Source organism: Pelecanus crispus, chromosome 5 (assembly GCF_030463565.1).
Source record: "Pelecanus crispus isolate bPelCri1 chromosome 5, bPelCri1.pri, whole genome shotgun sequence".
Taxonomy (NCBI): Eukaryota; Metazoa; Chordata; class Aves; order Pelecaniformes; family Pelecanidae; genus Pelecanus; species Pelecanus crispus.
Genome location: NC_134647.1, coordinates 13563380 through 13586081, shown reverse-complemented (window position 1 = coordinate 13586081; position 22702 = coordinate 13563380). Strand labels below are relative to the sequence as shown.

The 22702-nt window shown below is 42.8% G+C and overlaps 1 protein-coding gene across 3 annotated transcripts in view; it reads right to left on the bottom strand.

Moving 5' to 3' along the window:
• SEMA5B (semaphorin 5B) overlaps nucleotides 1-22702 on the bottom strand; it is a 138802-nt gene that overhangs the window by 90216 nt on the left and 25884 nt on the right. For all 3 annotated transcript variants that reach the window (XM_075710035.1, XM_075710037.1, XM_075710036.1), the window contains exon 3: nucleotides 12093-12138. In XM_075710035.1, coding sequence (XP_075566150.1) covers nucleotides 12093-12138 — 46 coding nt within the window. The remainder of the gene's footprint in view (nucleotides 1-12092; nucleotides 12139-22702) is intronic.

The window sequence follows — 22702 nt, the reverse complement described above, 5'->3', positions numbered from 1 at the left end:
ATTCCCCATACACTGCCCCCAACTCCTCTCCCCAGCATTTCCAATTAAGTGTGAAGCCAACATCCATCCAGTCCTAAATACACTGGAAGGCTTTGAGCAGGCTACAGTTATCTACAGATGCAGCAACACTTTCAGTGGTCAGTGGGGAAATGACAAGCCAGAAAGGATGTGAATCTCTTCATTTCTTTACAGCTTTATATCCAAAGCTTCACATTTCAAATACCATCCCATCACCGTCAATGCATGCAGTGGTTGAGTTCAGCACTTGATCAATGTAAAATCAAATACTTGTCTCAGAGAAGCAGAAGGAGTCAGTTTGGGAAAAAAGCGATGGCATTGATTTATCAAGAATCCAAAAGATATTTCTCAAGTCTTATGTTTATTGCTGCAAAATGGACGTGCACAACAGTTTAAATCAAAACTGGACTGCAACATTAGGGAACATGGCTCTCCGCCCCTCTCCTGCCCCACCACCAAAAGTTCAAGTGTTTCTAACCCCTACTGTCCCCTCAGCACCCAGCCCGGCTGGACGCAGTCCCTGTCTGCTGCTGCTGTAAGCGGCCAGAGCCCCACCACTGTGCGTAGCATCAATCCACCTAGCTTCCTCCTAAGGCTGGGAAACAGATGCCTTCAGACTCCCTGCTTGGTCTGTCACAGTTTGCCTTGCTTCTGCCTCCTCTTTTCCAACACCAGACGTCAGCACCTGATGCCATAGTGAGCTCTGCCAAGCTTCATCTCAACAAGGAATTTATTTGCTCCTTCTCCTGCAAAGAAGACTCCGATGCAGTGCCTTTTATGCCTTCCTCCCAGCTCCTCTGTTCTGTTCTCCAGTTTGCACTCTCCTGCCAGCCCAGGATTTATTTTCCAATTTCCTTCAGTTTGAGTCCTGCCCTTACATTCCCCCTGCCACCTGTCTCTTCCCTCACCTCCCCTCCAGGCCATTTGCATTTGACCTCTACCAAGGTCAAAGATTCCACAAATGAGTTTTGAGAATATGCCTTATAATTAAGATGAGGGAATACAAAAATGATCTTCCAACAGGATTAATGCAGCATACTTCTTTGTGGTTCTTCTGTCTAACTCCATTTTGGTGGTTTTCACGTTTATCTTGTCTTGAAAAAGAATCTTTTTCTTTTTTCTGCCTTGTTCTTAAATCCTCAGTAACTGATCTCACAGCAAAAGCTACTAAATTTGTAACAATTACATTAGCCACATACATTTTTTCTCCTGTCACTGTGTTTACCACTATTATATTTATGAACCATTGATCATCCCTTTCTGCCCCATGCATCAAAATCCTTTCCTCTTAGGCAACTATAGTTTGTCTCTTAATACTCCCACGTTAACTTAAGAACTTTTTTGTCATTCTTAATAAAGCTTAAATCACTTCTCTTTGAGCAACCTTGCAGCCTATTCAAATGGCTGCAGCCCTGTTACTCCTTTTTCTTCACTTATAAGGAATTAAAACACTATTTCAAAAACCTCAAAATCATGCTTTGTCTCCTGTCTGAAGTGATTAATTAATAATTAAAATAATGTATGGAATTTGATCCACATTCTTGACACAAAAGTGTTCCCGAGGAAAACATATTTTTATTAACCCTCCCCCCAAATTCTGTCCAAGCTGTTCTTTTTTAAACAAATTTACAGATTTATTTATATTTTAAGTCTTTTTATCTGAAGGGATACATTATTATTGCATTTTTCCCCTACCAGACGCCATCTACTCTATTTTTACACTGAAAGGTTTTCATTTAAGAAGTTTAGAAAAAAGTAGTGAAAAATGCATCTGTTTTAAACATATGGACATGCTGAAGTTGCATAATTGCTTACCTAGAAAGCAGAGGTGAAGATAGGAACTGCTTAATATTACAGGTACTATGAATCAGAATATAACAACTTTGCAGACTCATGATTAAGGCAAATTCCCTATATTTACAAGTATATATCATCATGTAGAATACTTAGGTCTTAAACAGAAAGCCACATATTTCAAAGCACTTCAAAAGGACAAGTATCATATCTCAGCTTCATGTGTGGAGAAAGGAAAGCACAGACTGGAGACGGCTGGAAGCCACCTTACCTCCCCACAGCTGTCTACAAGTGAGGCAGCTAGTCCATGCTACCCAAACTCTCCTTGTAGAGAATGGAGAAAAATATGTGATTTTTCTGCATACCTCCTTCCACTGACTCCCCACGCTTGGTCTCCCCAGTCTCAGAATACCTTAGTCTCTACTCAGTCACGTTACTGACAAAAATGTTTTGGGTAGCTTTAAGTATGCTGTGGCAAGTTTTAGATGAAAGCAGCATTTCAGTGACAGCAGAATACCTGTAAGATCATTGTTCCTATTGACTGTTCAAACCATGGTGGCATCCAGCAACTCATTTATACCCCACAGCCACATCTCTCACTGTCCTCCAGTGGTACAACCCAACTTTCCTCTCCCATTGCCCACCCCTTAGCAGGCAAATCACAGCAGCTGTTGCCTGATGTTTAGCTGGAGGTTTGCTACTCCTCCTGCAGCCCTGAAGAAGGGCTTCTGAGCCTGAAAACTTGTCATCTTTCTTCGGTCAAGGTGGCTGGAGATGCCATAGGCACAGTGAAGTTTGTGCCTGTTTACTCGCCTGTCCTCTTAGCACATGGGTCGTGCTTTCCTTGAGTTCAGCCTGGGGAAGGTAGGTGAAACCTTGGAGGCCAAAGCTCTCTGAGGCTCTCAAAGGATTCAGGGAAGCTGCGCCTGCCGTGCCAAGACAGGATCGATGTCCTGTGGGAGCGATGAGCAAACTGTTCTCATCTCTGCTCCCCAGCTCTGGGTCTCTGGTAACAGCTGTACACGCCACGTTAGCAACTCTGCTCTGCAGCTCCAGGCTCCAATAATCCCCTTGTATTAGTCATTCAGAACTGTTGCATTTAAAAGAAGCTGTAAAACACACATCAGCTAAACTGTTACTAACAGAGAAAAGTAGGATTATTTATCTAGGGAAAAAACGCATGCACTGACATGAAATGTATTTACTATAAAATAACTCTTTTTTTCTAAGAGCTCAATAGTTGGTTTTAAAGAAAACATATGAGGTCATTCATGGGCCCTTTTAGAGAGGTGCAAATCAATAAATGGTGATTTTTTAATGCTCTCATTATAAATGACTGGATGCTAATAGGGTCAAACTTAATCTCGTGCAGAGAGCCAGTGCAAGGGATGGGAAACATTTAAATCTCTCTTAAGCTCTGCTTTGGGAATAAAATGTAGATATTTCTCTGTATTCTCAGTTTTTAAAAAAGAAACTGCTGCTTTTTTTGCAGTAATTGATCCAGATACTCCATTGTTTGTCTTGTAAGATGCAGTCCTTTTTGTGTTTTCAAGGACTTCTCTTATTTCTGACTTCCCAGCATGTGCAGCTCAGCTCCCACGCCAGGGACGGGTCAGGGTGCCAGGTCCCAGCTAGGACGAGCACTTCACTGAGTGCACCGCCCCGAGAAGCTGCAAACCGCAGCGCCAGCTGCAGCAGGGTGCCAGGGCCTCTCCCCAGGCTCTGCCGATCGGCAGCTCACCACCTCCACAAACCCGGGCTTGCTGAACGGGGCAGAGACTGCGGGAGGTATCACCTCCTCTCCAGGAGAGCATGCAGTGGGAGCTGACCGCATGAACCCTGCGCTCGCGTGTGAAACTCAATAGGTCACTGCTGCCACATTGACTGCTCTTAGCGAAGGTGTCGCACTAAACCTGTCCTGCGTTAGAGCCTTCACTAATGATCGCATCAGAGCAACTAGGAGATGCTTTCTGTGCCTTGTAGTAAGCCAGCATTTGCAGCTAGAGAGTAAACCTCTCCCATAACTAAAAATATCCCACATCCCTAAAGTAATAATAACAAAAAAGCAGCATATTTTTAAATAAATCTCAGTTTATATAAATGTCAGTTTAGCTAAGGTGTAGCCTACAACAAGAGGCTGATTTGCCTCTCAGGAACATCTGCAGAGCTGGATTTGTTGAGAGCAGCCGCAGATGAATGTGTGTGTCGGGGCAGGGGACAGCCAGGGCATAAGCACACGCAGATCCCCAAGAGCCTCCTGGAGCTGGTGGAGTAGGAAGCAGCCCACAGAGAAAAAGGGGTAAATAGGCAAACCAAAATACATTTTGCAAAGATACAGAAGCAACATTGGTGACAAGAAATGAGAAGTCCAAGGGATTTTTTTTTTTCATTTTCATTTTTTTCCCTCCCCTTTCTAAAGGATGTTTAATGGTCCTGACTGTAAGTTGCAAGGAATAAGAACATTAGTCTTCATTCCCTACATATAAAATGCCTGACAGGGTTTTATCAAATAAAGAGCCCAATATGCTAGTTATCAGTAAGTGACTTCAGCAGCTAATTAAATTCTCAGTTTCCGAATCCTGCTCATAATGTTTGCTGACAAAGACCAAAACCCCTGTGGTAATTTTGGCTTTTAGGTGAGGCGAGGCAGGGAAGCAGGGAATGACAACTAACAAATTACCCAGGAAAGTGGGCTGGCAATCCATGGCTGACAGTCATCACACAAACCTCACTTCACCATGTGAGTGTAACAGGGTAGTTCCTGACGTAAATCAGCTCCATGGCCTTCATTGACTCCAAGAAGGCTGTCCTGCTTAATGCCAAGTATGAATCCAAACAGGTATAGCTCCTGAACCTCCTATACATGTTATACAACCCTATGTATATCATCCTCCTGTGTATGTGTACATACATATGTATATATATAAATATATATATGAGAACTTCCTATGCCATGCCTCAATACTCACTTTAGAGGGCAATTACACTGATCACAACTAGGCAGTGCACTCTGAGCCAGTTTAGCAAATCTATGAATGCACATACTGAAAATGTATTCTTACTCGGTAGAGTGTGCAGCATGTTCTGAACTTGGAAAATTCTCAAAGGAAACCAGGCATTTAATTAAAGCTAAACCTGGGCTTAAAAGCGTTGCTGGCTATAAATGGACTCCTGAGTTGGGTTCTCTCAGACAGAGGGGATGTTGTGTTCAGAAATCACTCAATGCTATGGAGTGTGAGAAGAGATTTGCTTTCTCTGCTCTCTGAATTTCACCTGATGAGTAACATGAGCACAAGGTTGGTTCCCAACAGCCTATGCCGGAGCCTATTAAAGAGTACTGTTCCCTGCAGCGAGGAGCTGGAGAAGTGCATCCTTGGAGGATGAAGTGTGGCCTTCAGACATGGTCACCTCCAGTCTGACATGCCTTGTTTTCTTCCGCCATCTCCCACTCCAGGTAGAAATTTCTCTCTTAGATAAATCCTGGGAAGGCAGACCTGCACCTGAAAGCTGCAGTCTAGCTCCTGGTCAGTCATTTTAAGGAAGGGTGTATTCAGGGAGTAGATTTGATTTGGGAACCTGAAACCATAAGAATAAAAAGCTGAATTTGCCAGAAAGTTTGTTCAGCCAATATAAGCTTTATTATGGAATAGCTTTAAACCTCTAGGCTGAGAGTGAGAGGTTTTAGGTGCAGCTTTGGAAGGTGATTTATGAATAGATTTATATGTTAATCTGTTAATAAAAAATGTAGCGTACTGATAAAATATGTGACAATCATAACTCAGCCATGAGCCACATATTAAAGACTGCATCTGCTCTAGTGGAGGTTTTGATTATGTTTTTAAATGAGGGAACTGCATTGGCCTGAAAATAAAGAAATAAATGTTTTATCTAGAAATCTGTGCTATATAATTCAAAGAAGTATCTGGGAATCTTCAAGAAACAAATAATAAACTCTTTTTAAGAAAATGACTTCTGGAAAGTGAAGCTTATTCCTGAACATTTCAAAATGGAGTTCCTGTCAGGTGGCTCAGTGATACATAAAGATACACAAAGTATTCTCACTCTTTCCCGAAATTACTTCCCAAATGCGATTTTAAATTGGATGATAATCTTGACACTCCAAATAAATTGAATAAATAAATATCTTCAGCAAAGTTGGGCCAACTTCTGACCACCCATGGATTTGCACTGTCATATCAATGCCTGGCTTCCTCATGATTTTTGAAAGGATATTTTGAAAAATGGGAACAGCTCTGGCTCAAGGACATTTCTGCAAGTCAATCTGAAATACAATAGTTTTACCTCTTTTTATTGACAAAAACTCACAGCACTTTATAAAGGAGTGCTACATCCCTATTTTGCACACGAGCAAACACCAGGCAGATAAACTGGGCAGATTAACTTTCCCTCAGGCACCCGTGAGCAGAGCCAGCAGTACAAATTTGAGCCCTCCAAGCCCCTTCTGGTGCCTACCCAGCATCTCTTGGGGATGTAAGATTTATCTATTATTTGTAAATTTTCTGATGAGCGCCAGGGTTTTGTGGACATACTCTGAATCCTTAAAATTTCCCAGTGAAGTATTTTCACCAGGAAAGCTTACTTGAGTGACAATTTGTGCTGTAAACTATATTACTCACTGTTCCCCATTGGTTTTGTTTATCATATTTTATTCAGCAATACAGAGAAAAACCAAGTTAAACTCTGCCACCCTCTCCTCACACTTTTATACACTTGCAGAGCATGTTTCTCATCAGCACACATAAATGTGGCACTACTGAGCCCTAAATAAGTAGAAAATAAGGCATTTAATGCTCGGTTTGATTCAAAGTGCAAAATATGAAACCTGTTCCATTTGTTGCTATGTGACATATTGAGGACTGATAGGCAAGCTTTATTATTATTAACTATACTTTGTTGATAGGCACTGTTGATTTACCAGGGATTATGCCACAGAGTTAAAGATCCCTCCAGGGACTAGCAGGGAGGGAAGTGTGTCTTCAGGAGCAGCTGTGCAGTTTAAGAGCCTCATCTCTGTAGCAGGGATGTTTCTGCTTCCCAGATTAAGGGAAGAAAAATTGTAGTAAAACTGTCCTTACCGGAAATGCTCTGGATGCGTAGCTGCAGTTATCTGCTACAGGAGCATACGGAAATGTTTTGTCCCTATTTTGGGTTTGAAAAAATACCCATCCCGAAACCACATGATACCAAAAGAAAAAAAATTAAGTCAATAAGCTTCATATCAAGCCTTTAAGAGCTGATGCTGCTTAAGCATACTGCTAACTTTAATGGGTTTAAGTCTTACGCCTCCAGTGGGACTGAGAAGTTCATCAAGTATGGCCTAGAGACTGGGTAACATTCTCCAAAGTGCTCACATGAATGTCCATGCTCTCTTTATAAATATGGGGCAAAATTTAAAAAGCAAATGAAGTTATGTGTTTTGTAGCATTTTCATGTTTTGCAGTGGGGTAATTGTAGATCTGTAATTGGAGATCTAGATTCTGGCAGCCCAGGTGGTACTGGACAGTGCATAACTCCACAGGCAGCCCCACCAAATTCAGGATTATAACTCTTGGGGATCTAACACGCTCTGTCTCTGAACTTAGTCCTCACTCAATTTTTTTTGTCCCCAGGAAAAAATGTTAGATTGTTAATTTAAACATATTTTAATCTCAAATTTTTGTGTCTTAATGGATCAAATAACTCATGTCTTCCAAATAGTTTTGCAGTAGGTGCACCCATTTATTCTTTCCTATTCTGTTAAAATACATTTTGTTTTTAAGAAAGAGAATACATACATACATACTCTTGAAGTATTTTAAATACTATTAAGATGATATAACAAAACTGATCAACATACAAACTTCACTGGGCTGGTTAGAAACTTTTTCACAAGAGATCTTCCATTAAAAAAATAATGTAAATAAAAACATTTTATAAAATCCTAGCAGTTTCTATTAAACTTATCAGACAAGAGTCCAGACAGGACTCTTGGATCCAGAGGGAAATTTTTGGTCACAAACATAAAGAAAAGGAAAGGAGAAAAGATGCCCCAAAGAAACCAGGTCAATCGCTTGAGATGAGACAAATGCACATTTAAATCCTCTCTCTTGATGCTTCAGAAAATAACTTGACCCAGAATATTTGCATCCTAAGTAACTATGTGTCTATCTCCTTCTCTTTCAGATTTTACAAAGATGTCAAAAAGTCTTGTTTTCATCTCAGGGCAAAATATCTTGGCATCTCAAAAAGGCTGGAAAAATCATTTCCCACTCAGTTCCATTGAGAACTCTAAGTTCCAGGTAAAATCAGGGTGAACAGAGGGTAGGCACTGCACTGGGATTTATGAAACGCCTGCCAAGTAGCCTGCTTTTAACGCATACCAGAGAATAGTGTTTCTTGCTAAGAAGTCCTAATCAGCATCGTGCATTTTTTAAAATTTGCTCAAAGGCTTGTGTTTTTAAAATGACCCTTCCACCTACTCTATTAATTACAAACTCCAGTATAAAATGGACTTTTCTATGGCCTCACTGTGAAAGCTGCAGATTAGGAGCTAACCTTGTTTCAAGCCTATGTGTAAATTAAACAGCATGTGTTCCGATTGTACATAATTTTAGAAATGTGTTCTATAAAATGTCTAATATTTAGAGCTTACAATGCATACAAGATAACCATTTAAAGATGGAGATGAAACATGTTGCAGGGATTTTGTTTAAAAAGATGCTAAAAGATTAAGAACAGTAACCATTTTAAAATATGTTTCTTGACTGCTGCAAGAATTTGAATACTACGTGCTAAACTTTCCAAAATTAACAGGTGCTTTTGCATACCCCACCTGGGGCATCTCAAGATGCTGATTTTCAGAAATTCTTTAACAATGTGCCTCAATTTTGGCAAAAAATACAAGCAGAAAAAATCACAAGTGATCACCAAAATACCTTGGCCCCAATTTCCTTCTGGATATTGACATTCAGCCAAAAAAAATTAACCACCACCAAAGTGTCTCATGCAACTAAAACTCATTTAGTCAAAGGTTTCCCAGGTCCCAAATGGAATTTCTGAAACACATTTTAGAACTGGGGGTAGGGGGAGAATCTCAGAGAAGTTGGGACATTTTCTTCCGCGAAGCAGGAAATGAGCTTGTTCTGCTTCAGTTTCTGCTCACTAGTTCTCATGTGAAATCCCAGTGCTACAGTCTTGGAGAAAAAACCTCACCAGAACCAACAGAAAAGTCAAAGTCAGGAGCAAACTTTCACACATAGTAGAGCAGCAGGGACAAAAGTATCTAGTTCTGGAGAAGGAATCCAAGACAAAGAGCTAGGAGCTAAGACAGGAAAAGAAATTACCCCTTTATGAAAGTATGGTATGGTCCAACAGCTGACACATCCTAAAGTCTACCACTCTTCCTCCCCTCCCCTGAAATCTCAACTGCTCTATAGGGTAATGCTATCTTTTTACACAGCTCTTATCCACTAATTTGCCTGCATAATGCTAAATTTTGTCTTTTAGTCTACTGCAATTCCAAGACAATAACTTCCTATCCCAGCTACGTGGAGTGGCTACATGATACTCCAGACGGTTCTTTGCTGTGGGGATTACAAAATTAAGTTTATACTAATGGCAGTCCAACACAGATTCAAGAGTAATACCATAACTTTAGCTTCTGGAACTAAAGACTCCTAAAATGTATTTTCAGGAGTGATGGTTTCACAAAACAATCCTTGAAGTTGATGGAGAACTCTTGCTCATTTTAACTGATTGTGCATTGGGCTTAAATGAAAGGCATCCGCTTCAACCAGTAGAAGGAAAGAGCACAGTCTTCTAAAGTCTGGGAGCTTAAAACCTTTCTAAAATCAGAGAGTAACAGCATGGTTAACACTGGGTTTGTGATATGCAATATTCATAAAGGGGATTATAATCCAGAAAAAGAGGAATTTATTCCCATTGGAAAGCAATGATTGAAGTAATGTTGTGATGAAGAACATTATGGCCTGCTCAATGGCAGGAAATATTCATTTTCTGGTTAAAGAATAGGTAACTGTCAAGGAAAACATGTATTAGGTAGAGTGAGCTAGTAAATCTACCCATTACAGAATGAGAGACTAAAGTACTGAATTTGCTGTGCTAGCAAGCAGTGGCACAGGGATATTGCTCCTGTGAGATGTTGTTGCCACCCTTGCTGAAAAGACAATTAAAAATCATCTCCTTCACAGGAATACCCTGGCTTCCTCTCCTTTCCACGACAGCTGTGGGGCTGAAATGTGCCCTTGCCTTTTCTCCACAGGGACAGTGCAGCCTAGGGTTATAGCTGATTGCACAAGAACACTCAGTGAAAAACAGCTTTAAACTTCACCTAACCCTGCTGTAGGAAGATATATTCCTCACACTGCCAGGCTTTGCCCCACAACGAGCATATCCTGCTGTCTCTGTAGACTGTGCTCCTCATGTTCTTGCCCTCACCTCATGGAAGTACAGATGCAAGGGAGCAGACATCTGTCAACACAATCCTGCACCTTGAAGCAGATTTAGCACCTCTGGCAACCTGAAGAGTAAGTCCCATGAGCAGAAATAAATCAGACCACAATCTCAAGATGAAAAACTATCCCCAAATCAGGCCTGACAAGATCCACACCGTATTTTACTTACAAGCAAAGAGGAGATACAAAACAACACAAATTAGCATTGCAATTACTTCTTAAACTGCACTCTCACCCCCTGTAAAACTAACCTCAAATTCCTTGCATTTCTTGTCTCAGTTTCTGATCTGATCTTTAAAATGATGCACGGCAAAGGGAAGGCAGGAGGGGGTGCCTCTAAGCTGCATCATGTGCTTTATGGAGACAAGCCAAGCAACTACTTAGGCAACCATTAGGTCGGGAAACAATCACTTCCATCATTCCCAACACGTGTGTCAACATAATTCCATGCTCTCTTTGTCATGCAAAAAGTCTTGGCAAAGTGACCGGATACACCCAGAAAGCAGGAGCAAACTAAGCTCATTATGTTAACCGGAGATCCCACAGCATCCTCCAGTGCCATAGAAGGAGACTTCCCATGTTTTGCAGTGTAGGAAAGAAAACTTGCTGCACCGAAAAGGGCCCAAGCCAAGCCTGACTTCAGAAGTGTCCAAGGGAGATTCACAATTGGGTTTCGTTGAAAGGGATCCCTCATCTAACAAGCACAAGAGGCTGTGTCAGGCAGTGTGATAACAAGCATTGCAGAAGGTATGACACCTCGCATAACTACAGAGACTTTCCTTTTCTATGTGCTCGCTGGAAGCCTTCCAGCCATGCTAAGATGGCTCTGCAAAGGGAAGCTCCTGCCAAATGAGAGTATCAGCTTCTCTAACTCTTTATTGTTGTCATTGGTAACTCTGGACTTTGTTTTCCTTTTAAAGGAAGATTCAATACATTTTACAACCATTAAACATCTTTTCTTCTCTCCATCTAGACTTGTAACTCCTACTAACAGCAAAAGGCTTGTGCACATGGGAATGGCTGGCGATATTAGTCTAATGTCTTCTTTGCCTGGTCAGGTATGGGAGGAAGGCCCTTCAGTCTGTCTGAAAAATGCTGAATACATCTTTGGTGCACTAGCAACTGTAGAAGGCGGTAAATATCCCAGAGCATAGGCATTTATTTATTTCAAGATAAACAGTTGGGGTTTTCACTTACAATTTTTGCTGCACCTTTCAATTCCAGATTCAGTGCAGTGGGAGGAAAGTCCTCATACCACTGGATATTTGCAAGCCCTTTCAAATTTTAGCTGCTTTGCCTCCATCCTGCCATGGGTAACATACATTTTTCAACCCATTTGCCTCCTGAATAATGCATTCAGCAAAACACAGCTCCTCAGCAATCCATGTTCACAAAGCCCAACAATGGCTAAAAATAAGGATAGACAAGAATAGTAAAAGCTTCTCCTACATGTTCCTGACATGTCCTCTAATGAAAGCCAGGGATTTCTATTGATTGCTGTGTTTAAACCTGTATCAGTCACACAACATGCTTTGTCCCTTAAGATGCCATATTTTTGGCAGATCCCATTACCACCTAAACACTCAAGAATCAAGAGCAGAGCGAGCTGTCCAAATGGGTAAGTGTAGAAAAGCCCTTCCCCCAGCAGTTGGAGTAGGAATAAGCATCTGTTTCTGACTTTGTCTTCTCCCTCCTCCATCACTCTGGGCAAATTTACACTATATATCCTTCAGAAAATGTCCATCAAATATTACAGAACATTCATTAGCAAGTCAACTAAAAAAAGAGAGTAAAAAGTGAACATACCTGAATAAGAGAAACGTTGTGTAGACTAAGTCTGAAGAGGTAGTTCCTGCATAAACAAGCAGAAAGATTACAAACCATTAGGCTACCAAAAGAAAGAAGGGAAAAGTTATAAAAGCAAGTCATAGTTTTTGGTCATGCATTGCTATGGACAATGAGCTTTTCTTGGACTCCTCTCCACAGAATGCAAAAATAGTTATATGCCCCTTGCTCATCAGTGTCTTAGTGAACCTCATAACAAAGTTCTGAGCAGGTCTAGAGTAAAATATTCCAGAACTTATAATGAAGAATCACAATGAAATCCCAACAGCACAGGGACTGTTTCCAAACCCTCAAAGGGTTTTGTTTGAAGACCTGTATGGGCTGTGCTTATGTTTTTCTCTGTATTCTGAAAAAACTGGGGTTGGATAGAAGCCAGCTGGAGCAAAGCTGACTCCTGTAGTATGCTCCCCCCAAGCCTGTCCTTGTGGGCACTCCCATTCAGGTCTTTGTGGAAAAGGAGAAGAGGACAGATACTTCTCAGCAGAGCACAGGAGACCTGCAGGGAAATCAAGGCAGTGACTGCAGATATTCCCAGTCCTCCTGCCATCACATTTACACTGGCAAAGAGAGGGAATTCCTGACAGAAGTCACTGTAGCATGAGATAAAACACAGAAGCTGAGCTCCTGAAACACCTCCTTCTGCGTGTTCATATCCCATCACAAACAGGAGGGAACACACATTTGCATAAACATCTATGGATGAGGTTTAGTTAACAGGATTTATCTCACATTTTTGCTTGCTAAGAAAATGCAGTTACCAGGAATCAGCTGACATATTAAGCCATATGGGCTTGATTGTATGTTTGAGGGTTTTGCCACATCTAACTTCATATTTTTGCATCGCATCTGTCAGGGGGTCTGAAGATCTGTGATGCTTTTCCAACACCCTTGTCACCACAATCTCCCAGAGAAGACACAATTACATTATACGAGGTGAACTATGTTTTTGGAGATGCCTGTACTTAAATAGTAGAAAGTGCAGCTTTGAAAATATAGCTTCATCCGTTCTAGAAGTGCCAGTATACAGACATTCCCCAGCCTAGTAGAAAAGCAAGTTCCAGTCTTGGGTCAGTGAAGTCAGAGAAGTCAGTGGAAAGCTCCTATAGTGACGAAAAGATCCTAAGGACTCTTCTGAAGAGCTTTGTTTAGGGTCTGCAGTCAGCCTTGTTTAGGGTCTGTAGTCAGTAGCACACTCTGCCCAAGCAAAGAAAGTTATTCAAACCTCGACATACAAGAAATTCATATTGGGTCACAAAGACCACTACAAGGCTTGAGCAATTTTTCCTTCTTCTGTTATCTCTCACTTGTACAGCACCTAAGTAATAATCATTGCAGTTGCCTGTATACTTTGTCCCAGTTCTATAAATAAATCAAAAGGTTTCAACTGCTGCTGACTGTCAATAAAGAAGAATGGGAACAAGGATGACGGGGAACCCAGGAAGTCGAACTCCTGGTATCGAATCTTAAGCCGATGTAGCTCTGATTTGGTCTGATTTGCACCATCCTATTCTATACTGGGATTGGTTACTGTGCTAGTTTTGGTTGAGATAGAGTTAATTTTCTTCATAGTAGCTAGTATGGGGCTATGTTTTGTATTTGTGCTGGAAACAGTGTTGATAATTGTGGTGGGTTGACCTTGGCTGGATGACATGTACCACCAAGCCTGCACCACCTCCCTCCTCAGCAGGACAGGTGGGGAGAAAATCAGATGAGAAAAAAAAGAAAAAAAACCTCATGGGTCAAGATAAAGGCAGTTTAACAAAAAATCAAAAGCAAAGACCACGTGTGGAAGCAAAAGGAAAATAAAGATTTTATTCTCTATTTCCCATCAGCAGGCTATGTCCAGCCACTTCCCAGGAAGTGGGGCTTCAGTAAGTGTAGTGGTTGCTCCGGAAGACAGACCTTGTCAATAACGAATGCAACCCCTTCCTCCTCCTTTCTCTAAGCTTTTATTGCTGAGCTGAGGTCACATGGTATGGAAAATCCCTTCGGTCATTTTGGGTCAGCTGTTCTGGCTCTGCCCCATCCCAAGATGGGGACCAGAATGGAGCCCTCATAGTCCAGGAGGAAGCAGTTAACGACCTGCTACACCACCTGGACACTCTGAATTCTATGGGGCCGGATGGGATCCACCCGAGAGTACTGAGGGAGCTGCCAGAGGAGCTCACCAAGCCACTTTCCATCATCTATCAGCAGTCCTGGTTAACAGGGGAGGTCCCTGATGACTGGAGGCTTGCCAATGTGACACCCATCTACAAGAAGGGCCAGAAGGAGGACCTGGGGAACTACAGGCCTGTCAGCCTGACCTCGGTGACGGGAAAGATTATGGAGAAGTTCATATTGAGTGAACTCAACAGGCAAGTGCAGGTCAACCAGGGGATCAGGCCCAGCCAACATGGGTTCATGAAAGGCAGGTCCTGCTTGACCAACCTGATCTCCTTTTATGACCTGGTGACCCACCTGGTGGATGATGGAAAGGCTGTGGACGTCATTTACCTGGACTTTAGCAAAGCCTTTGACACAGTCTCCCATAATATTCTCCTTGGGAAGCTGGCAGCTCATGGCTTGGATGGGTGTAGTCTTCACTGGGTAAAAAACTGGTTGGGTGGCAGAGCCCAGAGAGCTGAACATGAGCCAGCAGTGTGCCCAGGCGGCCAAGAAGGCCAACAGCATCCTGGCTTGTATCAGGAATAGTGTGGCCAGCAGGAGCAGGGAGGTGATTGTCCCCCTGTACTCGGCGCTGGTGAGGCTGCACCTGGAATACTGTGTCCAGTTTTGGGCCCCTCACTACAAGAAAGACATTGAGGTGCTGGAGCGTGTTCAGAGAAGGGGAAGGAAGCTGGTGAAGGGTCTGGAGCACAGGTCTTATGAGGAGTGGCTGAGGGAACTGGGGTTGTTTAGTCTGGAGAAGAGGAGGCTGAGGGGAGACCTTATCGCTCTCTACAACTACCTGAAAGGAGGTTGTAGTGAGGTGGGTGTTGGTCTCTTCTCCCATGTAGTTAACGATAGGAAGAGAGGAAATGGGCTCAAGCTGCGCCAGGGGAGGTTTAGGTTGGATATTAGGAAAAATTTCTTTACGGAAAGGGTAGTCAAGCATTGGAACAGGCTGCCCAGAGAGGTGGTGGAGTCCCCATCCCTGGAAGTGTTCAAAAAGCGGGTAGACATGGCACTTTGGGACATGGTTTAGTGTAGTCTACCCTTGATTGGTTTAGTGTGGACTTGGTAGTGTAGGTTAATGGTTGGACTGGATGCTCTTAAAGGTCTTTTCCAACCTAAACGATTCTATGATTCTATAAGATCTTGCCCACCCCCAGCTTACTGGTGAGGGAGGAAAATGCTGGCAAGACAGCCTTGGTGCTGTGGGAGCACTGGTCAGCAGTAGCCAAAACAACTGGTGTGTTATCAACACCTTTCTAGCTACCAATACAAAGCACAGCACTATGAGGGCTATGGGGAAGATTAACTCCATCTCAGCCAGACCCAATACGATAACACAGGGTTGTTTTAGTTACCGCTGAGCAGTGCTTACACAGAGTCAAGGCCTTTTCTGCTTCTCACACAATATGATGTCATGCTCAGCATATAAAGCTGGGGGAAGAAGAAGGAAGGGGGGGACATACAGAGTGATGGTGTTTGTCTACCCAAATAACAATTACATGGGAGGGAGTCCTGCTTTCCTGGAGATGGCTGAACACCTGCCTGCCAATGGGAAGTAGTGAATGAATTCCTTGTTTTGCTTTGCTTGCGTGCATGGCTTTTGCTTTACCTATTAAACTGTCTTTATCTCAACCCATGAGTTTTCTCACTTTTACCCTTCCAATTCTCTCTCCCATCCCACCAGTGGGGAGGGAGCGAGCGGCTGTGTGGTGCTTAGTTGCCAGCTGGGGTTAAACCATGACAGTTACCCAGAGAAGAATGAGACCCATTAGCAATATCTGAACAAAATACCTCAGTAATTATTATACCTCCTGTAAGTATGCAGAGAAGTACACACATACAAAATCTGTGTTCTCTCCTAGTCTTATCACTGGAGATCCAGCAGTTCTTTTGTACAGCCTGAAACTCTATTCTGTCTCAAAGGGCTGCATACTTTCCCAAGTAATGTGTTATTAGCTCTTTAGCATCAGCTACAGACTTAAATATTATGTCCTACAGGTGCATGCAGCAGACCAGAGGCACTAAGCTTACATACGGCTAAAATTTCAAAATGCAGGTAAATTCTCATCCAGTGACTGATCTGACTTAGCTCCCTTAGAAAAGCACATGCTGCTCTCACCAAAATATTGATGCAATTCCAGGACATGAGATATCATGGAATAAGCCTTCTCCTGGAGAGTTAAGCATGTCACTGGCCTACAATCTTACAACACCCTGAGGAGAAATTCTCATATCTAGGGACTTGATGTTGCTATCCTGTTGCTAAGCATGCTATTTAAATGCATTGATTTTGGAAGCCTTATAATGCAGATTTCAGCTCCTTGTTTTAGTCTTGTAAAAAACTGGACAGTTTGACTGAGTAATAAATTTTAATATTAGGGTTTTTTTCCCTGATAGCACTGCAGAGCAAATTCAACCAAAATATCTTTAATGGAAGAGATGTATCTAAAGGACAGAATTTTCGTTGCACTCAGCCAAAACACATGCAGACAGGAATAGTGTCCATTTAAATAAAGCCAGACTCTGTCCTCTCATATAACTGCTGTGTAGCACCTGGACAAAGCATTAGTGGTGAGATCACTCAGGTGTCTGAGACTACACCAGGCAAGAATGTAGTACTAATGTGAATAGCACAATGATCTTCCAAAGGCTTCATACTAACCTCAGCTCTCTAAGTCTGACCTTGTGGCATTCTTACAGAAAGGAGGGTTTCCCTATAATTTTTCATCAGCTTGCCTCACCTGGTGTTTGCACAGCACTTGCAGTTTCTTTTTGTTTGTTTGATCCTTCTCACATCTCATCAGCAGTAATACGAACACCGGTAGGCAGACCAGGCTATCAGAGGCACCTCCAGACTCCAGTTGACCTGCCCAGCTAGAACAGGCTAATTCTTAATTAATAACATGCTCTTTTAACCATACTTATTCTGTAAAGCCATACCAGGAGTAAAAAGCCAAGGGGAAAGATCTGCTGAATAAGACAGTGTCATTTTTATGAATTGCATTTTAACTGCAATTTCAGTCCAAGAATGAGCAAGGACTCTGAATGACAGGCATGGTTTATTGTACCTAGAATTGCCCCATTTGTGTCCTTTTTTTCTGCTTGTGTTTGAAGTTATGTCTGTTTAATACCTTGCTGAACTATAATTTAAAGCAGCTGAGAGAATAGTATTAAGAAATATATGAGAACACTGAAACCTCTGCATGAATGGATGAGGTGCCTTCTTCGTCTTTTTTTTTGTCTTTTTTTTTCCTCCCATTTTGTCTTGTAAGTGAACGTTGGCTAATTCCTTTCTCTCTTAAATTAAACCCATCTGGACTAGGCCAGAAGAGCAATTGCCTGGTGCAACCAGCTATTCTAATAACCTCCTTCTGCTGTATAAAAAGCTGGTGCACAAACTTGGAGGGATAAGACAACCTTCTTACTCACTTTCTGTCCTTTCTGTCCCTCAGTTACTGACTTTCTGTCATGCAACTTCAGTCCATGGCATTAAAACACAAGCTTTGTTTCACCCCAGAGTTGGCTGCGTTTCAGCCATCTCCAGAGCAAGTGACTACACTCTTCTAAGTACTCTGGGACAAATGGTATTATACATATTAAAAGGTGCCTCAAACTGCTAATTATTATTACTACTAACCTTATTATTCATGAATATCAGTGCATTTCTGAAAACGCCCATGTTAAACAGTAATACCCTGAAGTCTCAGGCAAGACTGTGGTTTTGTTGTGCTAAGACAGAGTGGATTGATGGTGGTTCCTCCAGAGACTGATTCACAGCAGATGCCTGTTTAAACAACCTGCGGGTAGATCCGCTCTCTGTCACCTCTGATTGCTGGGGGATATTATCCCCCAGCTCAGATACATGAAGTGAGCTGCTGTGAAGATCCTCCCGCTCCATACAAGCTAGTCTTGAAGAATTTGCCATCTCAACATATACAGAAGAGTGAAAAAGAGACATCGTTCTCATTTAAATTTAACGCACAGATTGAGCAACCTAGCCAACATCACAGAGCATATCTGCAGCAAGACCAGGAGCTGATCTCCTGGTTCATTAGTCTATGCCCTGGTTAGGAGAATAACTTGGCCCCAAAGCTGGGGCACAGCATATAAACCTGTGCTGTAGTGCCATTTACACTCATGGAAATTGGGTAGATGTCAAATTACTTTCCCGAACTGGGCCCTCTATGCTAGCCTGCATATGAACAGAGCCAAGCTGCAGTATAAATCCTGTAGATGAAAGTATTTGTTAATTGGCTTCCTAATTTGTATTTGGCTGCCTTGTAAAATGATTAAGTACTCACTGTGCCTGGTACTACAAAGTGTACGTACCAGAACAGCAGGACAGCGGCTGAGACGTGTTTCTAGAAAGGGTGGAAGAATATGTCCACTGAAATCTGCTTGCCACGACATTCCCAAGTCAAAGCTGCTTATTAAGTGTTTATTTCACATAGCCAAGCACACCTTGAATGAACTTTGTAACATGATGCCCATGCACTTGTTCACACATTGCCTGGCCTTGAAACAATTTACAGTGAAGGCCAAGTACTTCATCTACGATGCCACTGAGCAACAGAGCTACAAGACAAATTAAGCCTTTCCAATGGGAAGCGACATAACAAGAGTGCTTGAGTAATAGCAGAGACCCTTCCTCTTAGGAGTTCTGAAATTATAAAGGTTGCAACATGCTTCAGACACTCATTCAGGCCTCTTTTTCAGTGCCTCTTTTCAGGCACTACATCTGTCAGCACTGCACTGGCTGATTAAAAGGTGCTTCCTTCTAATTAAAAGAGAGCACGCTTTTCAGTTCTGCTGTGGTAGATCAGGAGGAACATCCCTGCAGTTGATGGACTGAACAGGTGTAAATGAAAGGCTACTCTAGCTTCAGATTCTTTTTTCTATTTAAATGAGCAAGGTTTGTTCACATTTCCCAACTCTGTCTCCCTTCACACACTCCAAGAAGGTAAGATAACCTCTCTGTGCTTCAGAACAACCCCTGCTAGCAAATCAGGAGCCACGAGATCCCTAATGCTGAACCACCAGAACCTCTCAGGACTTTGACACACACACAGGGACCAACGATATGCTGCTTTATCTCAGCTGGTCTGTATCACTACAAGACATGTACACCTGCTTGCATGTTGCTACTTGCCTGCACCTTACAGTAGACATGAGAAGCTCACCCTCCTTCACTACAGGGCAAGCTATCTCAAGCCCCCTCTCTTTATACACAGACAATTACCCTGCAAGCAGAAAAAAAGCCAACAGAAGCTGATAATAATGTTTGATGATGCAAAAAAAAAAACATTTAGGGAAAGCTGAAGAGAACTGAGTGAAGAGTCATGAGTGAAGAGTCACGTTGAACCTCACAAGGTTCAACAAGGCCAAGTGCAAGGTCCTGCACCTGGGATGGGGCAACCCCCAATATCAATACAGGCTGGGGGATGAAGGGATTGAGAGCAGCCCTACAGAGAAGGACTTGGGAGTACTGGTGGATGAAAAACTGGACATGACCCTACAATGTGCACTTGCGGCCCAGAAAGCCAACCATACCCTGGGCTGCATCAAAAGAAGCGTGGCCAGCAGGTCAAGGGAGGTGATTCTGCCCCTCTACTCTGCTCTGGTGAGACCTCACCTGAAGAATTGCATCCAGCTCTGGAGCCCTCAGCACAAGAAGGACATGGAACTGTTGAAGCGGGTTCAGAGGAGGGCCACAAAAATGATCCGAGGGCTGAAGCACCTCTCCTATGAGGCCAGGCTGAGAAAGTTGGGGTTGTTCAGCCTGAAGAAGAGGAGGCTGTGAGGAGACCTTATTGTGGCCTTCAGTACTTAAAGGGGGCCTATAGGAAGGATGGGGACAATCTTTTTAGCAAGGCCTGTTGTGACAGGACAAGGAGTAATGGTTTTAAACTAAAGAAAAATAGATTTAGACTGGATATAAGGAAGAAATTATTTACAGTGAGGGTGGTGAAGCACTGCCACAGGTTGCCCAGAAAGGTAGTGGAGGCCTCATTCCTAGAAACATTCAAGATCAGGTTGGATGGGGCTCTGAGCAACCTGATCTAGTTAAAAATGTCCCTGCTCACTGCAGGGCGGTTGGGCTAGATGATCTCTAAAGGTCATTTCCAACCCAAAGCATTCTATGATTCTATGATTCTAAGAGTCGCTTCTTCTTTTGGGGGGGCTATTATTGCACTGAAACAGGCATCCAACACAACCCAGGTGAGGTACTGGAGACTCAAGTGGGCTCATGATGCTCTGCAAAGGTGTTCCCTGCACTTTAGAATAGAATAGAATAGAATAAGAATAAGAATAGAATAGAATAGAATAGAATAGAATAGAATAGAATAGAATAGAATAGAATAGAATAGAATAGAACAGAACAGAACAGAACAGAACAGAACAGAACATTTCAGTTGGAAGGGACCTACAATGATCACCTAGTCCAACTGCCTGACCAATGCAGAGCTGACCAAAAGTTAAAGCACGTTTTTAAGGGTATTGTCCAAATGCCTCGTAAAACATTGACAGGCTTGAGGCATCGACCACCTCTCTAGGAAGCCTGTTCTGGTGGTTGACCACCCTCTCAGTAAAGAAATACTTTCTAATGTCCAGTCTAAACCTTCCCTGGCTCAGCTTTGAACCATTCCCACACAGTGATGTCCTATCACTGGATACCAGGGAGAAGACATCAGCACCTCCCAGCACCTCCCTCTCCACTTCCCCTCCTCAGGGAGGAAACTGTGCTGCAACCAGAAGCCAGGTCTGCAAGAGGGACTCACAACTGTCACAGCACAGATAATAAGAAAAATAATTAACAGAACAAGGTCCTTTGGGCAACACGAAACAAGACACAGAATTATGCATGTGACAAACCTAATGCTCCCTTCTGGCACTCTTGGAAGCCACGTGCTGGGGCTGAGCCTCGGGCTAGGAGCCAGCAACTCCTGTCAGCTCTTCCTATCTTTGCTCCTGGAGGCCTTAGATATACTTTGTACTTCCACAGTACATGACAAAGACAGCTTAGTCATGCTTCACGACTCCCTGGGAGCTGGTTAGTATCATTCGCCCCTTATACTAATGGAGAAAATGAGCCAGAGAAAGGTTAAATGACCTTCTCCAAAGCACACAGCAAGTCAGTGATGGAATTGAGATCAGACCCCAGGGCTCTTGACTACCAAATCTCATGCTAGATTAACGCACAGTGCCTCTACGCAGGTCCAGCTGTGGCTGAACTTCTCAGACGGTTATCCACATTTCTGAACTAGCCAATCATTCCAAGAAACTCAGCTCCTGAAGGATGATTCTGGCCTTTGCTCTCACAAGGAGTTAATTACATGCCTGTTCCAGAGTGTGATGTGACGATCTGTTTGCAAATGCTACTCCAGTGATTCATTTCAAGGGCCCAGCATACGCATCCTGGAGAAAAGGTGGAACGCCAGCATCTCCTTTACAAGGTGAATCTTTATTCATCAGTAATTTTGTTTCTATTGAAGAAAAACTTGTCTGGTACATCATTCTTCCTTAAAAATCAATAGATGTTCAACAGAGAACCATACTAAACAGCATACAGTAATATGATGCAGTTGCTGTATGAGCAATTGCTTTTCCCAAAGCAACATTTCTCAGTGATAAATCCAGCCAGAGCTAGAGAAGCATCCTCTTAGAAGAGGCTCCTTATGCAAGCAGCATATCATTCTGATTCAGCAGCTTCCAGATTAAGCCAGGGTCCCAGCTACTGTTTCTGGGTTGCCACTGAGGCCCGTTTAGTACTTCCTAGTGGAAACAAGGATGAAAATCAAATCCTCTATATACCAGACAATGGAGGAGAACTGCCATCAGCTTTAATGGCACAGGGTGCATGGCACAGATCTGCTCAGGCTCAATGCTGTATACTCAGGGCCAGCTGTAGGAAGAGTCAAGAGGCAGATGCTTATAGCTGCAGAACATGCAGGACAACAGCATAGCTTTGACATCCTTGGACTATACCAATATTCAGAAATCTAGACGGATGGCTGCTGCCATGGGAGGGAGAAGCAGGAAGGGGATTGAACCTTGGACCGATAGCCATGTCCCCTCTTCTGTTGGCTCGCAAGGGGAGCAGCAAGCTGGCTCTGGTGTCTCTGGCCCTTCTCTTTCCCCAGGATAGGAGAGGAACTGCCTCGCTCCAACATGATCCCACCTCCTTGGAGGTGACAGTGTTTGCCATGCTCCTGAGACACCATGAACCAGCTGTTTTTTGCAGGGTGGCTGTATGTACACACTTCAGAGTCGGATTTTTTTTGTAGTATTGTTGGAACATTTTTATAAAATGCGGGCCAATTTCCATATTTTTTGTTACATTTCCCTCCCTCTGTTTCACTAGATGAGTTTCTTCAAAACGTCAGAGATGGAAACTGAGCCAAATTTTCAAAACT